Source organism: Microtus oregoni, unplaced genomic scaffold, assembly GCF_018167655.1.
Source record: "Microtus oregoni isolate MIOR12 unplaced genomic scaffold, Mior012 000004F_ref0000308, whole genome shotgun sequence".
Classification (NCBI taxonomy): domain Eukaryota; kingdom Metazoa; phylum Chordata; class Mammalia; order Rodentia; family Cricetidae; genus Microtus; species Microtus oregoni.
Genome location: NW_024543063.1, coordinates 37293582 through 37313453, shown reverse-complemented (window position 1 = coordinate 37313453; position 19872 = coordinate 37293582). Strand labels below are relative to the sequence as shown.

Below are 19872 nucleotides of genomic sequence, written 5' to 3'. Positions count from 1 at the left end.
TCCTAGTAGGACCCAGGCCCAAGCATCCCAGATTTGAGGATTTACGTAGGAAACAGGAGGCTTACCAGTGCCACACCCAGGATCTGGGGGAATGTGTAGGAGGAACACCCAGCAGGTGTGAGGCGGATAGTAGCATATGGTGTCTGAAACCAGGCCTTCTCACTGGCCCATACGATGTCACAGAGGGGTAGAATGGATGCTCCCAGGCCCAATGCCGGCCCATTGATGGCTACCACGATGGGCTTCTTAAACTGGATAAAGGCTTTCACGAAGTCTCTGGAAAAAGAAGAGCCTCTGTAACTCATGGCTTGCATTTGCTGGCTTAGGGATACCTCTGACTCTCTCAAGTGCTGTGACACAATTCCTGGTCCTAAGAAGCAAGCGAAGGCCAGCCAGAGGCCACACAGCCTACATGCAGACCCATGGGACTGTCAGATTTTCAGGAGGGAGGAATGGCGTGGCTAAGCACCCTGGTGGCCTAGCTGTGCCTGATAAGCTCTCAGTTCTCTTCACCTCCCGTCTACTCTCAAAAACCACGGCCTGGGCAGTAAATTCTAAAGGCATCCTAAATACTGACAAGGTTGTATACTTAAAGATAAGCTAAATTGCAGTTCTAAACAAGAGCCAAAGGGGAGGTGTCCTTCAGAAGTACCCCTCAAGGGCAAGTCCATCTCCAGGGAGAGCAAATGTTCTAACATCACTGACCAAGACGTGATGACTGGTGGGGAATTCCTTCACTAGAGGAATTCTGGCTTTAGCTGGATGATCACTTTGAGTGATGCTGAAGATGGGATTCAAGCTTCAGAGCATGGATGTGGGTGGGGCCTAGGGACACCTATGATTTTTTTCAATCCTGGGATGGTCTAGCTCTGAATTACCTGCAGGGATACCAGAGTCATCAAGGTTGGCTCTATGGTGCTTATCTGAAGATACTGAGGACATCAGCACAGTCCTCCTGATACACAGCCATACATCTGTTAGATGCTCTCAGCTATAAGGAGTCTGTGACTATTAAGTGAGCCTCCATGTTGTGGGCCTTGGGTAGGCATTGCTGATGCTGTTATATCTCACATGACGACAATTCGGGAAGCTACTGAAACTTTCACCCCTTCCAGGTTCCATTTCAGCACCCAGAGACTTCTGCTCTGTGCAAGGCTAGGAGGAACCCTGGAAAAAGTGATGGGTTTGAAGCACACGCTTCACCAGCTGCTCTAGTTTCTTTCCCCTTATATAAATGCACCATGTGGGACCCTCCCATCCTTTTCCTCTCACCTCAGGTATAAGATCTCTACTTCGGGGGCCCCACAGATGCAGACGCCGAACAGCAAACAGGATATTGCATTACAGACCTGCCGATCAGATATCTGATCGCCCTTTAGTGGCAGGGCTGGGCTCAGAGGGCCGCTCTCTATTTTCTTCAGTGCCCAATACCCTGAGACTGACTCTGGCCCTTTGCATATCCCTGTGCTCAGCCAAAGCCCTGTGCCTAGAGCCTGACCAGGCAAAAGTTGCCCGATGTGGCATACAGGATCAAAGGAGACCATTTTGAGGTCAAATCTCAACTCTGTTTGTCACTAGCAGACTTTCTACTCTATAAAATGGGAAGACCAATGCTAGGTAACCATAGAGTTAAATGAGAATTATAGCACATGCCCAGCACGTGAGGAATAATGGATCAGACTGCTACGATCAGGCCTGTGTTTCTGCATATAGCTCTCATCGGATTCATGGTGGTCTGTGGTCCATTCTACTCGCCCAGAAGAGACTCAAGCAAAATGCTACCACCGGGGATGTCTTTGTTTCACCTGGAGCAACTGCCATTTCCCTTGAGACCCAGCTTCCCCTTCCCTTTAACCAGAGTCAGGACAGCCAGAGCCATGTCAGGCATTCCAGGGTCTGTGAGCACCAGAGACACACATGGCAACTGTCCTAAGGTCACAGAGGGATCTCTAGTAGTGTACTCTACGGTCATACTGGCCCAGAATTCATCAAGTAGGCTAGGTTAGCTGGCCAGCAAGCTCTAGGGATCTACCAGTCTCTGCCCCACCCTGACCCAAGTACACACACATCATCACACCATGCTTTTTTTAAAATATGGGTTCTGAGTGTATGGCAAACACTTTACCGACTGAGCTACCTCTCTATCCCACAAAGGTAGCAACTGTTAACAGCTATTCTAAGCACTTGATGTGTCCCATGAGTACCCCACGTGGGTTGTATATGAGCATCTTCCATTCTAACAACCCATCAGAGAGGCTAGAACTGGAATGCAGATGACTCCCATTTTCTAGATAAATCTATAGGCTTAGTGAGAGGAGCCGTGTCTCTGAGGCTGCACTGCTAGCCAATGCAGAGGGAGGTGTGACCCTTCCCAGACACTATGGTGCATGTGTCATTGTGTCTCCTGCATACAGCACAGGTGAGGCTGCCTGTCCCTTCAGGGTGGTCCTGATGCAGGCTGATGAACACTCTGAGCTCTTGCCACATCTGCTAGCCCCCTCATCTGACATCTGCATGAAGGAAATGGATCGCCATCCCTACATGCGTGTGTCTTCTTTACAAAAGTAGAGGAGGGTGTGGGAGTATTGCTTAGACTAGGTGGTCCCCTAGGAAACCATGGCCAGGGATGCCTGGAGGAAACATGGAGATCAGGGATGGCTCTAGGTCCAAAGGCTAGCTCATCCCTGGTGGATTATGAAAAGGGTACTTTCACAAGAGATGGGTGTGCTCATGGATTTATTAACGCACCTGGGGAATCCACAGGAGTAGAGATGGGGCTCCTGAATGAAGCAAACACCCAACAGTGCAGTTTGCTCAGGTACCCTCTCTGGAAGACCACAGAAGACTCTATGAACAGTGCATTGCTGCCTGGTCATGCATGTGAAACATGGGTTGCAAGGGAACAATCCAAAGTTGAGGAAGCGGGAGTGTCCTCCAGGTGTGATGATTGGCCCTGGTCTCTCTTTGCCCCAAGGACACACATGTCTGTGTAGTATGTCGTCTGTGCCACGGCCTACCCTCCTTCTGACATCTTGATCCCTTGCCCCACTCTTTTCCAACCACCTCGTCTCTCGTGAATAATAATAAAGTTTTCTCTGGGTTTATCAGTCCACACCAGGGAGAAACTTCCTGGTTGACCCAAGTTAGGTATTCTCTGCCCTGGCCACGTGAAGAAACCATGAGTGACCTTGGAGATGCAACCCTACTACAGAAGAGTTCTCAGGCCTTCTTGAGTAGCATCTGAGCTTTGGAAATGCTCCCTCCCTCCTTTCTCTCCACGCTGAGAATCATGGCCTGAGAATCAGGGATGCAAAGGATACCTCCTTTCTTTCTCCTAGGTCTGCCTCTTCCAGACCATAAATTAGCAAATTCTGCTCCCTCCATGGCCTCTTAAAGAAGTCCCTCTGTTCTGTTTGTGCGCACCATCCCCCTGACAAGGTACACATCTGAACTCCACAGTCTGCATGTCTCCAGAGGTGGCTCTGACCCTTTCATCACTGGGGTTCTTTAGCTTGCTCAGCCAGGAAAGTGAGTGAAAGGCCCAGATTCTGGCCACATTTCTGCTCCAGCTTCGTTACGGCCAATGTTTACATCTCAATCTGACCCTAAAATCTCTCTCTTGACTTGGTCTTCAAGACTCTAGAGAGAATGGACTGTCATTCTTATGACCCCAGCAGGTCACGGGGATAGGCAGATGATGAGCAGAAATGTTCTTGACCCTCAGCTTTAAAAGAGCTAAACCATAAAGACAGGGCCAGGCCAGAGAACTGCTACTCTCATCAAGAGGTGAGTCGTGAAAACCTGTAAGAATATACCATGACATAGGGATTCCCTGTTCAGGTCCCCTCCCATGGTGACTCAGATACAAGTCCTTTAGTCTAGTGACCTGGCCAGACTTCATTCCACTAAGCCTAAAACTGAGCAATACCTTACTAGAAGCTGTCGGAGGCAACGGTTCACAGTCCTCACCCAGCAGACATTGCTAATCACCTGTTCAGAGAGATGGCTCTAAGGATGCTATGATGAGGGATGGGATGGACCGAGCCTGAGAAGAGAATCCAGGAAGATGGGTAATTCTGAGTACTGCTAGGATAGTGACCACAAACCATGGCTCAAGACAACAGAAATGTATTCTGTAGTATCCTGGAGACAAGAAATCCAAAGTCCACGTGTTGGTCCCCTCTGGAGCCCTGAGGCAGGAGCCAGACCTCGTCCACCTGTTGATTCTGTCAGCTTTCTTGGGTGCTCTGCCTCACTCCGGTTTCTTGTCTTGACGTCACATCTCTTTTCTCTATTTTCATGCCTAAGCTGCACACCATCGCCCTTCTCAATCTCAAGGGCAGCGCTCATGATATTTAGAGCCCATTCGAATCTAGGATCTCAGGACTCTGAACTCCATTACATTAAGACTCTGTTTCCAAATTAATTTACCTTCAGAGGCTGAATAGATTAGGAAGTTCCTGTATTTGTGTGTGTGTGTGGGGGGGGGACAAGAGGGTTAAGTGCTAATTAGCTTTGCCTGCATGAATGGGAGCCTGAGTCATATCTTAAAGATTTCCCTGGGCTGGAAATCCCACAAGCACCTCCACCGAGATTAATAAACCAGGTGCAGACCGTGAGCAAGGCTCTTTGGTCCCTGGGGTGTACTCTGGTGGCCCCGTCTATGAAGAGGGAATCACTCTAGTGACTTTGCTGATCCTTCAACTCATGCAAAGCCAGCAGTAAGAAGATGCAGCCAAGATCAAGCAGAACACAAACTGCCAGGCCATGGCCAGGGCTCAATTGCACCTTGGAAACGGGGAGTGACATCAACACCACAGTTCCTCTTCAGGAACTGGGTCCGGACTTCACAGTCCCTTCCTAGGGAGGATTCTGCATGCGGAAGCACACAGGCATTCCTGAGCAACACTTCACTCAAAATTGGACCTGGAATCCACACAAGGAAGCATCTTCATGCTACAGCCCGCATCTTCCCAAATCCCTGGTGAGGATATGGGAATCCTCTGCTGTGTTTCAACCACAGGTCAGTGAGACTGGAGGCCCTGAAGACTCTCCAGTGTGCAGCCTGAGATCCAAGGCCCGACATGGAGCAGATGTTCCTGGTCTTAAGGCTGTGGCTCCTCTCTGTTTCCCTGAGCAAGGCACACCAGCATGAAGGTCTTTCCTGGAGTGACTCACTAAGTGACAGCTGTTAAGCAGCAGAGTGACCTGGCTGGAGGGCTCATTCATTTGCTTTTGTTATAAATAATTGTGATGGGCTAGGCAGACAGCTCAGGAGGGAAAGTGCTATCTTTGCAAGCATGAAGACCCAAACTTGATGCTCAGACCCCATGGGTTAATGTATTGCTTGATGGCATCCAGCTGGGGAGATACCGACAAGCAGCCTGGGACTCGCTGGCCAGCCCGCTTATCCTACTTGGCAAGTACCAGGCCAGTGAGCAAGCCTGTTGTAAACAACAAGAGGACATTGCCTGAGGAATAACATCTGAGGTTGACCCCTGGTCTCCACATGCACACACATGCACCCAAACATATATACATGTGCACACACAGAAAATGAACAGCATCTAAATAAATGGGGAGATAATTATCCTGCATCCTGAAAAGGTTACTAATAGTTGCCCCTGTGGGTCACCATTGAGACGCCCACAGACTTTGAGAGGGGGCAATATTCCCACCCACACAACGCACAACAGCCCTACCCACAATATCTACCAATGTTCGACAGCCCTAAGTGCTCCACCCTCTTCCTATACTTGATTCACATCAGGTCGAGGACAGAGGAATGCCGACACAACCAAAAAACCCCAACAGCAGAACAAAAGCAGGAGCAGAATGCTTCATAGCATGGCCAACGCAGGCCTTAATGAGAAAATAAAAGTGTGTTTTTCTTAAACAAAAAAAAAGGGTTTGGGGGTAGGAAGTAGAATGCAGCCCAGAGGGCAAAGCATGCCATTGGGGCCATGGACAAAACGCAGGCTGCCCAGCATAGGTCCACAGCTCAAAGACAGAAATTAAACTGAATGACAGAGCATGTGTCCAGCATGTACAAGGCCCTGAGTTTGATCCCTGGCATTGAAAAAGAATCAAATTTCAGATAAATCAAAAATAACTGTAAGATACAGGCATGGCCTGGTGTCCTAAATGTTGTCAAGGATGTACTTACACTAAAATTAAAATCCCACATTGTCTGAAATTTAAGTTTAACTGAACAGCTCGTCTTCCATTTGCTAAATCTGGTCATCGCTGGCAGGATCCCAAAGAGAAGCTGAGCTCACCTGATGGCTTCTGCGATGCGAGTGCTCTCCTTCCTCCGGTCACTGGACAGCCGGCCGATCAGGTAGGAATAGTCCAGGCCGCTGCAGAACACGCTGCCCACTGCACTGAGCAGCAGCAGCTTGCTGTCGTCTGTGGCCGCATTGCACAGCGCTCGCCGGACCTCCTTCATGATCTGTGGACAGAAGCGAGTGTGCAGAACTCTGAATACCCGAGAGCCTCTGCTGAACAAAAGCACAGGCCAGACCCAGGAAAGAAACTCAACCAAACCAAAGCTTTCCGGCACCACGCACAGTGTAAGCAGAAGGATCAACTCAGAGGTTAGGGGTCACTGGTCCAGACCTGGTAGCCTGGCATGGACTTGGTCAGTCCCTGTGAACCTCTGCAGACCACTTCTAGGGTTTGCTGGCTGAAGCCCTTACAAAGTGTGGGGAAATTGTCCTCTGTACAGCTTTGGTGAGTTTAGCCTTTAGATGCTTCAGTTACATTTTCTTCTCTTGTTCAATCTCCCTAGACCCTTGCACAAGGGGTTAGAGGTGGCCATGCTTAGCAAGTTTTAATATTTGCAACATGGCCAAGCTCATGGTCTGTCATGTATTACCCACAAGATTGGGGATTTGCTGGTCTTAATGTCTAGAATTCTTTCCAGTGCAGGGTGCCTGGGAGGTCACATCCTGGCAGGGAGAGTAAATTCGGAATTAAGAGCATCTTGTTCTCCCCTTCATGCACCACAGGGGAAACTGCACTTGTTGCCCCAGTTAGACCATGGTTTGAACAATGACCAGAATGCTGTCTTTCTTAGCCCCCCGCTGTATTCTTGAGGCTACCACAGTGCCTGGTATAGACATTCAAAATAGAGCCATGACATGACCGTTGGTCACTGTCACACCTGTGGCTTCCCCACTGACTCATGCCCCTTATAGCCCTGTCATGAATCATGTCCACGCTGCCTACACAATTTCTCTTGGGAACCCGGGCATTCAGGATGACTTCCTGGTCAGGAAACCTGCATTGTAATCTAAAACTAACTAGTCGAGCCCTTCCTTCGGTCTCTCCACCACACGTCCTCCACATCCTAGTCAGAACGAGCAGCTTGAACTACTTCTGTAGGTAAAATCTCCCATGAGAACTTAAAACCCCAACACAAAGTTCTGAGGTGTAATACCACATGAAAGAGAAATCTTCAAATTAAAAGAGGAGGGACTGTGGAGAGGGCTTGGCAGTTAAGAGCAAGCATTGTTCTTGCAGAGTGCCCCAGTTGGGTTCCTGAGGCCACATCAGGAGGCTCCTGACTGCGTAACACCAAGCTCCAGGGGTATACTGGAGGATACTACAATCATGTGCACGAAACCACACCTAGACACGTGCGCACTGTGTGCGTGTGTGTATGAAAATAAAAAGCACTATCTTTTAAAAATTGATGAACTGATTGATATGGAAACTGGATACAAGCTGGCAGCATTTCTGGAGCATCTCATAAAAATGAACACAGCAGTGCTTTTGAGAGAGACTGACACCTAAGCCACAGGACCACATCACAGGGAAATAATCTGCGCTGCAGATGAGCTCCCAACAAAAAGACACAAAGCATTTGAGAAATATGAACAGACACACAGATGGGAGGGACACAGCAATGTTAAGTAATACTACTCTAAGAGACTAGAACAGTTTAAAATATGTCTAAAATAGCCAAGGAGGGGGAAAGGGGCAGAGAAACAATGAAGACTCAGAGAGAATTAAATGAAAGGGCTTAGGGGAAGAGAACGTATCACACGGACAGCAAAGTCATGATTGCTGCCTAGATTAACAGACTAAACAGAGCTGGAGGGAGAATAAGCAAACTGGAAGATCTGGAGAAGTTTCCCTGTTCCCAGATCAGAGAAATAGACAGAAAACACACTAAGAGGGTAACAGTAATTGCAAGCCAAGAGGTGCTGAAGGAGCCATTTTCAGATGTCACAGAGAATGGGCAGAGTCTGAGAATGTATGTAGTGAACTGTATTCCAACCTGGACACCGTGAGGGAGAACACGCTTCCTGCACATTCCCTAGCTCCTGGCCCCACTCTCTACCTTCCAAGGCAGTGATGGCCAGACAGGTCTACTCTCTGCTCCCTCTGCCTCTCTCTGACGTGGACTCTTCTCTCTTCCTCCTCTGCACCTTAGACCCTGTGACGATGCCAAGACCATGGAGACCTTTCTTTCCAAAATAATCCCTTCCTCTCAAAGTCAGCTGAGGAGCAGCCTTCATTCCTCCAGAAACCTTAATGTCCAGGCATGTAAGTTAGCATCATCTTAGGTTCTGGGATCAGGACCAGAGCATCTTGGGGGAAATGCTTTAAGTCTATTTAATACATGCCTGAATTCAAGACAACACAAAAGGCCAATGCAAAGCAAAGGTAAATCTTTAAGTATACAGAGGCAAAGGAAAGCTTACCTCAAAAATGAACCCTTGACCAGAGGATAGTTCTAAAGAAGACTAGCAAGCACTAGTGGAAGGTAATGGGATCTAGTGTTCAACGTGCTGAGAGAAACATCTATAGATCAAATTCTTCACCAATATAACTGGCCATTCAAAGGCAAAGCTGAAACCCGGGTCTTTTCAGCACAAGGGAGTTTATCATTCTAAGACTCTCAAAGAACATGACGACAAAGGCATGGACCTCAAGCAGAGGAAAAGTGTATTCAGAAAGAAAAACACAGATAAACTAGAAGAAACTCAGTGTGAGTGAAACAGATGCATATCAGACAGAGAGAAAAGAGACAAGCTTTGGAGGAAGTCCGAATGGCCAGATGTGACAACAGGGTGTGGGAGACACACCTGTGTGGCTGGCCTGTTCCTGTGTGTTGTCCCTGTTAGCATCGGTTGCCAACTTGACCCAGCATAGAGTCATCTGAGAGGAGAAGGCTCAGTAGATGAATGGTGTAAATCAGCTGTGGGCATGATTGGCAGGGGAACTGTCATGATGTGGGAGGGCACAGCACACTGTGGGCAGCATCATTCCTAAGGTGAGTGGTTCTGGGCCATATAAGAAAGCCAGCCAGATGTGAGCCAGAGAGCAAGACGAGCAGGCCAAAAAGCAACATCTTCCGTGGTTTCCGCTTTCAGGCTCCTGCCTTGAGCTCCAGCCCTGAGTTCTCTCAATGACAGACCCAGAAGTGTAAGATGAAATATCCCCTTTTCTTCCACTAAATTGTTTTGGGTTTAAGTATTTAGTCAGGACAACAGGAAGGAAGCTAAGCTTCAAATGCTGTGGCTGCTGGTGGTGGTGCTGGTTGGGGCCATGAGCACTGGAAGAACCAAAGGCTGGAGGCAGGCACCAGCCCCTCACTGAGAAGGAAAGTGGACAAGCTTTGAATGTTCCAGAGGGCCTTGTTCCCATTCTGGTGCTAACAAGAAGACAAACATCATCTTTCTGATCTCGGAACTGAGTCAACGCATCTGGTCAGGAGTGGATTTTTCCCTTGTATTGTCAACTCACCCAATGCCACACGTAGAGCTAAGAGAAGAAATTCAATGGCCACCATGAAAGGGTTCCTTCCAGGCTGTTCACTAACAAGCAAGATGGACTGGCTGGTGACCCTAAGCAGCCTCAGCTTCTTCTTAGTAACAGCAAGAGCCTATATAGGCCAGCCTGGGCACCAGACACTCCTGGGCACCTATGGTGTTGTCTGTAATCTCACAAGGAAGACGTGATGCCTTTTCTAGAAACAGGGGGTGCACAGGCAGAGTAATTTCCCCTGGTAAGAGAAAAGGCAACAGAAGTGGGGGCGGGTTGGAACGCAGGTTGCTAGACTCCCAAATCCAAAACATTCCTCCTCCAGCACCTCCTCTTGGATCCAATGGGATCTTTCTTTAGGGACTCCTATAACCCATGTGTGAGCTTGCCTGACTTGTCCAACCACTGAAATCAGTGGACTAACTGATGCCCATCATCATAAGCCAAGGCTAGGTAGGGCCCACGGGTACCTCAGATTAGTGGAACACAGTGTAGCATCCAGGATGAGTGGGCACCCATTACCACACAAAGCTGTCCCAATGAGGCAGAATGAACTGAGAGGTGGCACAATGATTCCATTTATGGAAGGAAAATGATGCACCTTTTAAAAGCTTTTAAAATATAGTAGAGTAGGGAAAAAAATGCAGGAAGAACTGGTCTTGTGTGGATGTGGCATGAAGAGCTTAAAACAACATGGGTTCCAGGTATATGCGCATGTGAGGAGTTGCCCACCAGAGAGCCCACATACACATCTCTAGATCCTACCTACAGAGAACCCCTGGATGCTTCTGCTAATGGTAAGTGAGGCTGCCCTCCCCTCTGCAAAACTCCATGCTTAGAGGAGGGGCAACACTATCAGCCTCACAAACCCCAAAGGCACCTGCCAGCTCTACTCTCACAGTCTGTCAATCATTCTGAGCTGTAACACCCACAACTCCATAGAAGAGCCATTGGCTATGTAAATCATATAAAACATGCGGTCACAAGTTCAAGGGCATGGCACCCCTCCACCACTTCATGGGCATTCCAGAGGGTGTCAGATGTACCAGAGGATACAGGCCATCCTATCAATGCCAGCCTGGAAGAGCAGTTCCTCTAGAGTGGCGGCTCTCAACCTGTGCGTCAAGACCCCTTTGGGGGAATGAATGACTTTTTCACAGGGGTCATCCAAGACCATCTGAAAACACAGGTTTATTATGATTCATAACAGTAGTAAAATTATGAAATAGTAATGAAAATAATCTTGCCGGGCGGTGGTGGCGCACGCCTTTCATCCCAGCACTCGGGAGGCAGAGGCAGGCCGATCTCTGTGAGTTCGAGGCCAGCCTGGTCTAAAAGAGCTAGTTCCAGGACAGGAACCAAAAAGCTACGGAGAAACCCTGTCTCGAAAATCCAAAAAAAGAAATAAAAAGAAAACAATCTTATGGCTGGGGGTCAGCAGAGCATGAGGAACTGTATTACAGGGTCACAGCATAGGAAGGTTGAGAACTGCTACCCTAGAGAGTGCCCACTGCCAGACGTCTTGCTAACTCCCCATGCTTCTATAGACATTATGGACAAGCAAGGGCAGGGTGTTCCAAGGCCGAGGAGGAGGTCTGAAATCACCCATCTCCCCAAAGTTCTTACCTCAGGTGTCAGGGCATTGTTATCTGAAGTCTGGCTGGACAGCAGAATGTGCGTGAAGCCCTCTTCCTTCCGCACCACGATGTCACGAAACCGACAGTTGCTTTCATTCTGGCGGACGCTGTACCTGAGCCTCTTGTCAAAGACGTAATCCTTCTCTGTCTCCAGCTTCCTCTTCACGGGGCTGTGCAGGTTCAGACCTCCGTTGGTCAGAGCAGGGCCTTTCAAAATCAGAAAAGCGACGTGAGAAACTGGCCTGCATTATGCAGCCACACAGGTCAACTGGAGAAAGTCTGGATTTCCAGGGGAAAAGTCCAGGGTTCCCAGGCCCCCCTCTGCTCTGCTGTGGAGGGGGAAAGTCCAGGACATAAATGATGTATCTTCAAATTCAGAAGATAATCTGGGGACTTTTTGCAAAGGACTGGTTTGAGGGCCTGATCCCAGCGCGGAGCACATCTGTCAGTGAGCAGTCTGCTTATATTAGGATTCTTGACAACCAAGAACCTTCTGACCCCTAGAGAGGGCAGTCCTGTCCACTGGTGGACACACGTGACTGACAGAGAACCCTTAGTAAAAGCAGTACTAGCCACTGGCCTGGATCCAGCCAGTAACCACCGGCACCACGTGCTAAGCACAATGCTCCAACACTACAGGTACATTGTCCCATTCAATGTGGAAGTTAGAAGTAGGGATCTGAGTGCCCAGTGCTTAACTTCTGATCATGAGGCCCCAAACAGGCAGAGACCTCATGTTTCTACCTCTCCTCCCCCATGTTTGTGTCTTCTATATTAGTGTTCATAAATGACCACAGACTGCCTTCACTAAAAAGAAATTGCTTTAATTTGCTTTCTATTGCTTTAATAAAGACACCATGACCAAAGCAACTTGGGGAAGAAAGGGTTTACAACTCTGGCCATATTCCATTAATGTGGATACAAAAGTCTTTGACAAGGGTCAGGCATGGTGGCACATGCCTTTAATCCCAGGACTTGGGAGGCAGGGACAGTATCTGTGAGTTCAAGACCAGCTAGGACTACATAGTGGGACCCTGTCTGAAAAACTAAAGGCTCTGATGAAATATGAGTTAATTACTTCATGCAATACAGCGAGAATTCTATGCTGTGAACAGGTGAGGGGAGCTGGTTCAGTATCTGAAAATCAGTTGGTATAGTCAACCACACAGGAAGTGTAACAACGAAACATTACAGTCATCAACACATTAAAACCATCTGACAAAATCTCACAGAGAGCTGCATGTCCCCCTTGACAGGGATATCAACAAAACATCTACCACTTACATCATCTTCAATTGGGAAAAACTGGATTTCTCCCTAAACACCCAAAGTCACTAAAGGGCACTCTTTCTCCTGGTCATCCACATCCTAGAAGACCTAACTAGTGTATGGAGAGAAGAAAAGAAAAGGAAAGAAAAGGAAAAGCAAGACAAGTCAAGAAAAGAAAAGACAATAAAAGTTATAGACACTGAGAGGGAAGAGAGGGGCTAGAGAGATGGCTCAGTAGTTAAAAGCACTGACTGCTCTTCCAGGGGACTTAGGCTCATTTCCCAGCAACCACATGGCAGTTCACACCTGTCTGGAGCTCCAGTTCCATGGGCTCCACCACCCTCAAACAGACACACAAGCAGGCAAAATGCCAATGCACATAAAATAAAAATAAATAAATCATTAAAAAAGAGAGAGGGAGAAGAGAAAAAAGAAAATTTACTGATGCCAAGTCTGTATGTGTAGAAAGCACTGGGGAACTGAAGGCCAAAGAAATCAACCATTCTTAGAACTAGTGAGCAAATTCAGCAAGGCTTCAAAATACAAAATTAATACACCTGCTAATTACTGTCCAACACACCAGTAATGAACAAATAGAATTTGACATTTAAAAAACGGCACCCTATATATGAACCATACGCAGTTCTAATAAAAAATATGTATGGGATCTGTAGATAGGAAACTACAAAACCCTGACAAAAGACGCTGAAGCAATTCTAACTAAAATGGAGAAATACCATGGCTTCAGGGAGAAATATCCTCTATAGGCTCATGTGTTTGAACACTTGGTCCCCAGTTGGTAGCACTGTTTGGGTAGGTGGAACTGTTAGGAGATGGGGCCTTGCTGGAGGACACACACCACTAAGGGTGGGCTTGGAGGATTTATAGCCTCATACCACTTTGAGCTGGCTATCTCAGCCTCTTGTATTGATGACATGTGATCTATTGGGCCTGCTCCAGTGCCTGTTGCCATGACTTCCTTACCAATTCCTCTCTCTGGAACCTTGAGACAAAATAAATTCTTCTTTCTGTAAGTTGGCTTTGGTCATGGAATTTCATCTCAGGGACAAAAAGTAACTAATTCAAGAAGTCTGCCATGTTCATGAATCAGATTTATGTTTAAAATACATAAGAGGTCAACTCTTCCCAATTGATCTATGAGTTCAATGTAACCCCAGGCAAAATCCCAGCAAGCTATTTTGTGCCCAGTGTCAAACTAACTCTGAACTTGTTCTTAGCAAGGGAAAAGATATAGAACAGCCAAAAACATGCTTCAAGATAAGAAGAGTGGGTTCTCTCTCACATCAAAGCCTTAAGAAAAAGCCACAGTGATCCAATGTACAGAAACAGACCAAGGGTCACAAGAGAGAATTATAAGCAGATGCTCACATATACAGTGTCATGACAGTTCAGTGGGGGAAAAGGCTTCCTTTTCCAACAAGTGCCACCAAAACAAACAGTAATCCATTGGCAGAAGGAAAACATGAACCTGGCGACATCACATCTGCCATGACTAGCTGTGCACTTGATACACAGCTGTAGTTACAGGGAAAGAGGGAATCTCCACTGGAGAATTGCCCAGAACAGACTGGCCTGGGGTCAGGTCTAAGAGACATTTAGTCTTGAAATGATTGATGACTGATGTAGGAGTCCCGATCCACTGTGGGCAGTACGACCCTTAGGCAGATGGAACTTGGCTGAATAAGAAAGTGAGCTGGGGAAGCCAATAAGTGGTGGTCCTCTGGAGTTTCCACTTCACTTTCCTGCCTGAAAATCCCTCAACGATAGGCTGTTATCAATAAGATGAAATATAAACCCTCTTTTCTCAAAGTTCCTTTCAGTCATGGTGTTTATCACAGCAAGAGAAATCAAATTAGGACATCTTACAAACTCTCCCTCTCTTTCTTTCCCCCCTCTCCGCTCCCCCACCCCAGAGACGTGCATGTAGACACATGCAATTTCTCTCAGAATGGATCACAGACCTAAACACAAAATGGTAATATGTCTAAAAGGCAACCAGACAAAGCTCTAGGGATACTGGGATTGACAATAAATTTCTATATTTGGCATCAAGAAAATCAGGTTCCTTGATATAAAAAAATGGGCAAGCTGATCATTATAAAAATTAGAAATTTCTGTTCCCTGGAGGGCATCATTGAGAGAATTGAGAGACAAGCTACACTCAGCATGAAAACAGTTTGCCAAATATATATTAGAGAGATTTCTGCATTCAAAATACACAGAACTGCAGTAAGAAAACAAACAACCCAACTTAAAAGTGGGCAGGAGATCTAAAGAGCTAAATCATGCCTTTTCCCTAAGAGGGAAAATCCAAGAGATGCCAGGGCACACAGGGTGGATCCAAGAGATACAACAGCAATGAGATGGAGGCATCACTGGTGAAGACTGAGATTGTATGGCCTTGCTCACTGTTGACAGCACACACAGAGAGTGTGCACAGCTGTGATCCCTGTCAACAGACACACGCAGAGAGTGTGCATGGCCATGCTCACTGTTGACAGCACACACAGAGAGTATGCACGGCTGTGCTCTGTCAACAGACAGACACAGCTGCACAGCACTATGGTAAATGGTTTGGGCTTGTTGTCTCTTTCTCCTCTAAATAAATCTCTTTATTTTCCTTAAACATCTTTATTCTTGAGAATGCCATATACAGATGCAATGAAATATGGTCATATCCATCAATTATTCCACCCTCCATCTCCTCCTACAACCCTGTAACATTCCCCGTCTCGTCTCCTCTCCCTTTTAAAGTTACTTTTGCTTTCTCATTGTTTGAGAGTTTTGTTGTGGAATATTAGTTTAAGATGTTTTGCATTTGTTTACACTGTGGAACATTTGTTTAATGGTGCAAAGATGTGTTGCATTTGTTTAAGTCTGTGAAGCTGTGTTACTTTGCCTGTCTAAAATACCTGATTGGTCTAATAAGAAGCTGAATGACCAATAGTTAGCCAGGAGAAAAGATAGGTGGGGCTTTCAGTCAGAGAGAACAAATAGGAGGAGAAATCTGAAAAGAGGAAGGAAAAAGCAATAAGAAATAGAGAGGAGGACATCAGGGACTGGCAAGCCAAGGAGTAAGAGGCAAAGTAAAATATACAGAAATAAGAAAAGGAAAAATCCCAGAGGCAAAAGATAGATGGGACAATTTAAATTAAAAAGCTAGCAAGAAACAAGCCAAGCTAAGGCTGGGCATTTATAAGTAATAAGTCTCAGTGTATAATTTATTTGGAAGCTGGGTAGCACCTCCCCCCAAAAAAGCAAAAAGAGTAAAAACGACCAACAGAATTTCATACATGAGTGTAATGTGTTTTGATAGGTCCCACGCTATGCCCTCCCCTCTAATTGCTCACCTATATTCCCTACCACTTTTTCCTCCCCAGTGGCTTTTAAATGCCCACTGAGTCCACTCAGTCCTGTCAGAAAGTACATTCACCCACTAGAGCATGGGAAACCTACCAATAGCCGCACCGTTGAAAGAGAAGACAATCTCATCTCTGCTGCCTTTGTGTTCTCATGGGTGAGCCTAAAAAATGGCAGACTGCACTCACTACACTGAGAATTCCCTTTACTAGGAATAGGATGAGGGAAAAGTGATTTTATCACTGGTCCCAAGCATTGAGGAGTCTACCACAAGACATCTAATGGATTCAAACACTCCTTCAATAAATATCCAATCCACTCCTTGCCAACTGCAAGCTAATCAAACCTTCCCAAAAACCCAATCATTAAGAGAGCAAACTATCCCTGCTGGCCAGCTTGCTTCTTATTAATAATGTGGCCTGGCCCCTTCTATCAAGATATCTCTGTCATTGCTCTCCCTCTCCTTCCCCAACTCAACCATCCCAAACCCTCATGTTTGTGTGGGGTTAGGGAGAAACCTGGTGCCAAAGATATGTCCCAGGAATTCACAAGGATGACCCCTGCTAAGACTCCTAGCAATAGTAGAGAGGGTACCTAAATTGGCCTTCTCTTGTAATCAGATTGATGACTTCCCTAAGTGTCATCATAGAACCTTCATCCAGTAACTGATGGAAGCAGATGCAGAGATCCACAGCCAAGCACTGGGCCAAGCTCTGGGAGTTCAGTTGAAGAAAGAGAAGAGGGATTATATGCAAAGGGGAGGGGGGTCAAGATCATAATGGGGAAACCCACAGAGACAGCTGACCCGAGCTCATGGGAACTCAAGGAATCTAGACCAACAGCTAAGAAGCCTGCATCAGACTGACCTAGGCCCTCTGCATGTGGGTGACAGCAGTGTAGCTTGGTCTGTTTGTGGGGCCCCTAGCAGTGGGACCAGGTTCTGTCCCTGGAGCATGATCTTGCTTTGTTGAACCTATTCACTATGATGGGATGCCTTGCTCAGCCTTGATGCAGGGGGGAGGAGCTTGGTCCTGCCTCAACTTGATATGCTAGGCTTTGTTGTCTCCCGTGGGAGGCCTACCCCTTTCTGAGGAGTGGATGGGGAGGGAAGAAAGGAGGTGGGGAGAAGGAACAAAAGGAGAAGAAGGAGGGGAAACTGTGGTTAGCATGTAAAATAAGTTTTTAAAAATATCCAAATAATTTATTCTCTTTTGTGGAATAAAACGCAGATAATACATGTAAAATAAATGGATGGATAGATAGATAGATAGATAGATAGATAGATAGATAGATAGATAGAATCCTGGAACACTCTGTGGGGCTGGTGTCAACAATTTAACTTGAGTGCAGATGAGAAGAAAATAGAGGTGTATTTGGGACCCAAGAGACAGGTGTACTCTTGACAGCTATATGCTACTCATAACACATCACAGGAGGTCAGGCTGAAGCTAAGTTCCAAGCAATGCAAGAGTCTGGGCAGGGACCGAAGCTTTGAGAAATTAGTAACAGGTGGATGAGAGAGGAAACTAATATTGAAGTTGTAAATTCAGCCCAGGCAACTTTGGTTACCACTTGGGGAAGAATTATTGCAAGAGCCCTTTAGCCTGGACCTGTGAATAGTTGTCCTCTTCCTACTTCTAGGGAGCACATTTTGCTATAGCCCTCTGGTACCAGAAGGTAGTAGACTAACCTCTGCAAACATGACAGGCCTGATTGGCCTGGAGTTTCATAAAGGTCAGACTTGGGTCCTTGACTTCCCCTAGAGGATGACTTCACTCTTGTCTGTTACCACTCTGTATTTTCTCAACATGCTCAGAAATAGAAGATAATGAACTATGTCCTGAATGTGTTCAAAGGAATAATAAGATGATGAAAGAATTAACTGTCACAGGAGGAACACTGCAGAAGACCACAATATGCTGCCAACCGTATGTCACCAGAGACAAAGTTAAGGTTTTATCCTGATGTAAGGCAATTGAGAAGAAGCAAAGAGAAACTTTCTGCATTTTCTATAATGACTTAAAAAAGAAAAACCAAGACTCCAGAAGTCCTTCCTCCTACCTCTACCAGGACAAATGTTAGAGCCTCTACAGACATCTGGTAAGAGCATTCCTAATCCTAACTGTTTTTGGTGTCTTCCAGTGCCTTGAGTTGGACCTGTTAAATACTTAGCCACCTAGGGAACGACTTTGCTGTAACGGGATTGTTTTGTTACAGTTTGTTTTCATAGGTTTGATGAGTAGCTTCAGTGTGGTAAAGCAGAAAGAGCTTCCATACCTTCTCTCTTCCCCAGGTTTCTACTACTAAATCCCATCATGATACAAAAGAGAGAAATGGGGAGGGAGGAAAAAAAGGAAAGAGAAGAGGGAAGGGGAAGAGAGGAGAGGACAGAAGAGGGGAGGGGAAGGGAGAAGAGAGGAGAGGAGGAGGATTCTCCCTCTCCTGGCAGCTAGCACCTGCCAATAGTCCTTAGCATCCAGTAAGAGCTCTCAATAGGGAGAGGACCCTGGAGAGCATCTCCCACATCTATTGTCTTTCCTTAAAAAGCTAAACATAGCATGTAAAGATTTGCTATCTCTAGGTATTTATAAGCCAAGTCTATCTGGAAATCTTACAGCTGCAAATAATACAAAAAGAACAAATACCATGGTTTTTTGCCAAACGCCCCCAGAAGCAACCATCATGTCCTTTCATGGGTGGATGGATAAACGAAATGGCACAACCACAGGATGGAATATTATTCAGTGAGAAAGGTAAAGTAGCTGCTGTTCTCATTTCATTTCCGTTGCTATGACAAATATCCCTTACTAAGCAACTTAGAGAAGAAAGGGTTTAGCTGGCTTACAATTCCAGGTTATAGTCTATTACTAAGGAAGGAACTTAAAGCTTCATGTCCACGGTCAAGAGCAGCAAGAGAATAAACGCAAGGATCCTTGTTTGCTTGTCTTTCAAACCCAGGGATGGTGCTGCCCACAGCGAGCTATGTGTTCTTCCATCAGTTAACGATCAAGACAGGCCCCAACAGACATGGGCCAACGTGAGCTAAACAATACTCTAATTGAAGATTTCTTCATGGGTAATTCTAGGTTGAATCAAGCTTACACGTGAAACTAACCAGCTCCCGAGTTACATGAGTAGATTTTAAATACACGTTACTAAGCAAAAGAAGCCACTGTGAGCAAGTGGTGTATTAGGTGATTCCAATTAAATGACATTCTAGAGAAGAGGAAGGGATAACAATGGTAAAAGATCAGTGGTTGCCAAGGGATCCGAATAGGAGGGAGGTGGCAAACGTGAAGCAGAGACTGGCTTTCAACTGACTCGGTATGGGACTGCAATGGAGAAGGGACATTAAGGCCTTGTGTAAAACCAAAAGAACTTCACAGCACAGACAGGCTTAAATATGCAAAATCAGGTAAGAGGTGCTAGGATCCCAAGATAAAACACAGAATGTCAGAGTGGATCTGACGGTGTTAAATATGGAAGAAATCACCTCCCTGAAGGTGGAGGAGACCCCGGCAACCTCGGAAACGTGAGGAACCTGAAAACTGAAGGAAGGAAGAACATGAAGGCTGCCTACCCTCAGAAACAGCTGACACCCACCCCCAGAGAAGGCCCAACGCATCTGCTGTGTACACACACACAACCGGAATGGAGTGACTTGGTAATGGGGTGGAAGGTGGGAGTGGCAGGAGAGGGAATTCATAGACTAGCAAGGCCAAGAGGCTAGCGTTATACAAGGCTGACAGCTCAGATTTGGAAGCACTGCCAGCAAACATGGATGCTGCCTACAGAAGAGTCTGTGCACAGG

At 46.5% G+C, this 19872-nt stretch overlaps 1 protein-coding gene across 1 annotated transcript in view; it reads right to left on the bottom strand.

Moving 5' to 3' along the window:
* Nucleotides 1-19872, bottom strand: part of Cdyl2 (chromodomain Y like 2) — a 163902-nt gene that overhangs the window by 13865 nt on the left and 130165 nt on the right. The window contains exons 3-5 of the mRNA XM_041650060.1: nucleotides 11401-11618; nucleotides 6279-6451; nucleotides 66-276 (exon numbers count right to left, since the gene is read on the bottom strand). Of these exons, the coding sequence (XP_041505994.1) occupies nucleotides 66-276; nucleotides 6279-6451; nucleotides 11401-11618 (602 nt within the window). The remainder of the gene's footprint in view (nucleotides 1-65; nucleotides 277-6278; nucleotides 6452-11400; nucleotides 11619-19872) is intronic.